Source organism: Doryrhamphus excisus, linkage group LG14 (assembly GCF_037039965.1).
Source record: "Doryrhamphus excisus strain RoL-2023G ecotype Guam linkage group LG14, RoL_Dexc_Guam_v1.1, whole genome shotgun sequence".
Taxonomy (NCBI): domain Eukaryota; kingdom Metazoa; phylum Chordata; class Actinopteri; order Syngnathiformes; family Syngnathidae; genus Doryrhamphus; species Doryrhamphus excisus.
In genome coordinates, this window is record NC_136370.1 from 1785001 (window position 1) to 1790966 (window position 5966).

Below are 5966 nucleotides of genomic sequence, written 5' to 3' on the forward strand. Positions count from 1 at the left end.
CTCAGTGCCATGGTCCACGTATTTGAACGCAGTGAGGTAGTCATAGCTGATGACTGCAGTCTGTTCACAAAAACAATAAAAACATAATATAAGAGCTAGGTAACAACTGCACTGCAGTTACATCAGCTACCCACTAGATGGAGACAAACACAAAGAATCCTACCGCCTCACACAATTCAAACATATTCACCGGTGCAGCCACATTCAGTGTATTTCCAAAATATGATTAATTCATAACTTACAGTTGCAGCAGCTCGTCCAAAGCGGATCAAACTCAGGTCATTGAAATCCAGTTGCCGATTGTAAAGGTAAACTCCAGAGGAGGCAAAGACTGCCGTGGCCAAAGAGGAGAGTTTCAGCAGCCGGCCAGCCATCAGCCGCACTCTTAAGTGGGGAAAAGAAAATAAAGTATTGAATAAATAACTTAAAACTTAAATAAATAAAGCTTAGAGCTTTACTGCATTATTTTTATGATTATATGAAGACGTTAATACTGCATTAATGTTTTTTATCATTTGAAACTCCTATTGGTACCGTTCTTGTATATGTGAGTGTTAAGTTGCTGTGTGATGATTTTAGCATTTGATCAAAAACGACGCCATGAGTCACACTATTATATTGAGTACCGACCTCGATGGGTTGATGAGCTCGCAAAGAAAGAGCTACCGATTTGTGTGCGCCCCAAAACTATGGAGGACCAAAACTGCCAAAATAATAAATAAATAAATAAATAAATAAATAAAAGTGGAAATAAAAACAAAAATGAAAAAAAAATTAAATACAAAAAAATTAATATAAATGGAAATAAAAACAAAAATAAAAAAATATATACATAAATAAATAAATAAATAAAAGCAAAAATAAATACAAAATAAAAAACAAGATTCAAAAATTAAAAATAAATACAAAAATAAATGTAGAAAAAAATACAAAAATAAATATTTAAATAGAATTACATATCAATAAATAAATAAAAGCACTCTGCTCTCATATGTATTTATTTCATGCAGCAGACAATGTCAGCTTGAAATGCAGAAGGAAAAACTATTCAAATGAGGGGGCGGTCCTAAGTGTGTCTTGGGTTGAACTGTTCGCCTATTGGTTGATCGACATGTGAGTGCGAAAATCGACTAGGTATGCCTGCAAACGGCCACAGCAAGAGGAAGTCACCACACCACTCTCAATGGCGGTAAATATGGCTGCAATCTCCAGGGATCTCTGTTTGCTAGCAGATATTTCGGATAATGCTTCCCCGGATTACCTGCTTTTCCGGGTGGAAGCCTTATTGGAGCAGTTAATTCACACAAATGAAACAACAGACTCAGAGGTCGACCCTGTAGTTTACAGGACCTTGTGTGAAGTTGTGGAGTACCTAAACATTCAAATCGCAAGTTCTGGTGACATTTATTTTTAATTTTTGAATCTTGTTTTTTATTTTTGTATTTATTTTTGCTTTTATTTATTTATTTATGTATATATTTTTTATTTTGTGTTTTTATTTCCATTTATATTAATTTTTTTGTATTTAATTTTTTTTTCATTTTTGTTTTTATTTCCACTTTTATTTATTTATTTATTTATTTATTTATTTATTTATTTATTTATTTATTTATTTATTTATTTATTTATTATTTTGGCAGTTTTGGTCCTCCATACAAAACGACATGGACATGTTTGTGGCTTATTGTTCGGTGCGGCTTCAGTCCAAATAAGTGTTCCGAAAACCACGGTACAAATGCTGGAATAAAAATATATCGATAATTTATGCTGATGCGTCCTATTGTTTTACAAAAATTTGTGATTGAAAAAAAAAAGTATTTTTCTTATAATTTAAGACATTTTCAACACTGGTAGATTTCAGCGTATGGAAAGTATTAGTACTTTTTTATTTTCATTGACAGTCAGTATTTACAAGTGGTTAATTGGTGAATTGGTTAACTAATGTGTGTTATAGTACAAATAGCCCATGTGTTATAGCCAACAATATGTCATATAATTAATTTATTCAATTTTTACAGTATGCCAACAGCTGGACACGATGGTTTGTATATTTTGTTCAGCAGGATACAAAGCAGAAGCAATTTAGGTTCACTTTCTTGCAGAGAATTAGAGATTCGCGATTGTTTTGCAAATACGGTACTTCTTCATGTACAGTATGTAATGTGTTGGTTATTGCTTAACAACATTTGAAACGTGTTACAGTGTTATGTCGTACGACCGCAAGGGTATCGCAGCAAAATTCGCAGGGAGACCCACAAACGGAAGTTAACACAAACATACAAAACCACACAGAATAGTGATTTTAACAAATAAGCTTTAAATCGAACACATTTACCTTTGCTACACCGGCGGTTGTGCTGTGACCTCTTCACCAGCTTCCCATGTGGAAAACAAAGGATTATGGGTAATGTAGGAGGAAACGAAACAGTGCCTGTTGTGTCGTGATTTATAAGCATGATTTGCACGCTTGCGTTCATAAAACCTAGATGTGACTTGCTATTTTAATTAATGTGTTAAATGTTTCTGTCGCTAATTAACATTACTTATGTTATTTGTACGGTCTATGTTCCACTAAAAACTACAGTCATGGTGACGGGTGTGACGTTAAACATATGCGTCAGAAACAGTCAAATGGACACAAGAAGCAGATACAATGTTACACGGAAATCAGCAACATAACAACAAAATAAAGCAAGGGGGAAAATAAACAGTGCTGGGGCTTTAATCAGACTTAAAGCAAAATGACCAAAACACAGACCAAATGAACGTTGTACACTTGGAAACAAGTGACGTTTTCCATCAGAGGAGCCTGTAGCTATTGTTTAGTCAATCAATCAATCAAATAACTTTATTTATAAAGTACCGTTGACACATCACATACAATTGCTATTGGAGGTGCTGTACACCAGCACGACTTGACAAAAACGATACAACAAAAATCAATAAAAACAACAGACATTAATTACAAAATTAAAAAACACAATTTCATGCAATAAAATCAGTAGCTCATGCTGTGTCAAAGGCCAAACAGTAAACATATTTTTTTTAAAGAGGCTCTATGATGCTCAAGATTTGTGCTTTCATTTATTCCATGCACGGCCCGCCTCCGGGCACGCCCACTGTACTGTGATTGGCCACACGGCCAAAGTGCTTCCTCACTATGAACCATATGAGGAAGTCCGCCCTTCTGTGACATCACAAAGGGACAGTTTTACCACGCCTTTTGAAACCCAGCCTATTGAGCCATCCCAAACGTCTTTCAGGGCTCACTTCCACATTTTATTTACTGGCATTTAACGCCAGAATACTACATTCGTACTACAGTTATACTTCAGAATGGTTTAACACCAGAATACTACATTCGTACTACAGTTATACTTCAGAATGGTTTAACACCAGAATACTACATTCGTACTACAGTTATACTTCAGAATGGTTTAACACCAGAATACTACATTCGTACTACAGTTATACTTCAGAATGATTTAACACCAGAATACTACATTCGTACTACAGTTATACTTCAGAATGGTTTAACACCAAAATACTACATTCGTATTACAGTTATACTTCAGAATGGTTTAACACTAGAATACTACATTCGTACTACAGTTATACTTCAGAATGGTTTAACACCAGAATACTACATTCGTACTACAGTTATACTTCAGAATGGTTTAACACCAGAATACTACATTCGTACTACAGTTATACTTCAGAATGGTTTAACACCAGAATACTACATTTGTACTACAGTTATAGAATGGTTTAACACCAGAATACTACATTTGTACTACAGTTATACTTCAGAATGGTTTAACACTAGAAAACTACATTCATACTACAGTTATACTTCAGAATGGTTTAACACCAGAATACTACATTCGTACTACAGTTATACTTCAGAATGGTTTAACACCAGAATACTACATTCGTACTACAGTTATACTTCAGAATGATTTAACACCAGAATACTACATTCGTACTACAGTTATACTTCAGAATGGTTTAACACCAAAATACTACATTCGTATTACAGTTATACTTCAGAATTGTTTAACACTAGAATACTACATTCGTACTACAGTTATACTTCAGAATGGTTTAACACCAGAATACTACATTCGTACTACAGTTATACTTCAGAATGGTTTAACACCAGAATACTACATTCGTACTACAGTTATACTTCAGAATGGTTTAACACCAGAATACTACATTTGTACTACAGTTATAGAATGGTTTAACACCAGAATACTACATTTGTACTACAGTTATACTTCAGAATGGTTTAACACTAGAAAACTACATTCATACTACAGTTATACTTCAGAATGGTTTAACACCAGAATACTACATTCGTACTACAGTTATACAACACCAGAATACTACATTGGTACTACAGTTATAGAATGGTTTAACACCAGAATTTTACATTCTAACTACAGTTTTACAACACCAGAATACTACATTGGTACTGCAGTTATAGACTGGTTTAACACCAGAATACTACATTGGTACTGCAGTTATAGACTGGTTTAACACCAGAATACTACATTTGTACTACAGTTATAGAATGGTTTAACACCAGAATACTACATTTGTACTACAGTTATACAACACCAGAATACTACATTGGTACTACAGTTATAGAATGATTTAACACCAGAGTACTACATTCTAACTACAGTTATAGAATGGTTTAACACCAGAATACTACATTCATACTACAGTTATAGAATGGTTTAACACCAGAATACTACATTCATACTACAGTTATAGAATGGTTTAACACCAGAATACTACATTCTAACTACAATTATACAACACCAAAATACTACATTTGTACTACAGTTGTAGAATTGTTTAACACCAGAATACTACATTGGTACTACAGTTATAGAATGGTTGAACACCAGAATACTACATTGGTACTACAGTTATACAACACCAGAATACTACATTGGTACTACAGTTATACAACACCAGAATACTACATTCTAACTACAATTATACAACACCAAAATACTACATTTGTACTACAGTTATAGAATGGTTTAACACCAGAATACTACATTGGTACTACAGTTATAGAATGGTTGAACACCAGAATACTACATTGGTACTACAGTTATAGAATGGTTTAACACCAAAATACTACATTCTAACTGCAGTTATACAACACCAGAATACTACATTGGTACTACAGTTATAGAATGGTTTAACACCAAAATACTACATTCTAACTGCAGTTATACAACACCAGAATACTACATTCTAACTACAGTTATCGGTCAGAATGGTTTTACACCAGAATACTACATTGGTACTACTACATTGGTACTACAGTTATAGAATGGTTGAACACCAGAACACTACATTGGTACTACAGTTATAGAATGGTTGAACACCAGAATACTACATTGGTACTACAGTTATAGAATGGTTGAACACCAGAATACTACATTCTAACTACAGTTATAGAATGGTTTAACACCAGAATACTACATTGGTACTACAGTTATAGAATGGTTTAACACCAGAATACTACATTCGTACTACAGTTATACAACACCAGAATACTACATTGGTACTACAGTTATAGAATGGTTTAACACCAGAATATTACATTCTAACTACAGTTATACAACACCAGAATACTACATTGGTACTACAGTTATAGAATGATTTAACACCAGAATACTACATTGGTACTACAGTTATAGAATGGTTTAACACCAGAATACTACATTCATACTACAGTTATAGAACGGTTTAACACCATTCTTGGGTTCTTGGGTTCTTGGGTTCTTGGGTTCTTGAGCTCTTGAGTTCTTGAGTTCTTGAGTTCTTGGGTTCTTGGGTTCTTGGGTTCTTGGGTTGGTGGGTTGGTGGGTTCTTGGGTTCTTGGGTTCTTGAGTTCTTGAGTTCTTGAGTTCTTGGGTTCTTGGGTTCTTGGGTTCTTG

At 34.0% G+C, this 5966-nt stretch overlaps 1 protein-coding gene across 2 annotated transcripts in view; it reads right to left on the reverse strand.

The window, feature by feature from the left end:
* The window catches only part of adck1 (aarF domain containing kinase 1), a 24881-nt gene extending 22485 nt beyond the window's left edge, over nt 1-2396 (reverse strand). For both annotated transcript variants that reach the window (XM_058077972.2, XM_058077970.2), the window contains exons 1-3: nt 2336-2396; nt 243-384; nt 1-60 (exon numbers count right to left, since the gene is read on the reverse strand). The exon at nt 1-60 is cut by the window's left edge and continues 24 nt beyond it. In XM_058077972.2, coding sequence (XP_057933955.2) covers nt 1-60; nt 243-374 — 192 coding nt within the window. In that variant the 5' untranslated portion in view covers nt 375-384; nt 2336-2396. The remainder of the gene's footprint in view (nt 61-242; nt 385-2335) is intronic.
* Between the last annotated feature and the right edge of the window lie 3570 nt (nt 2397-5966).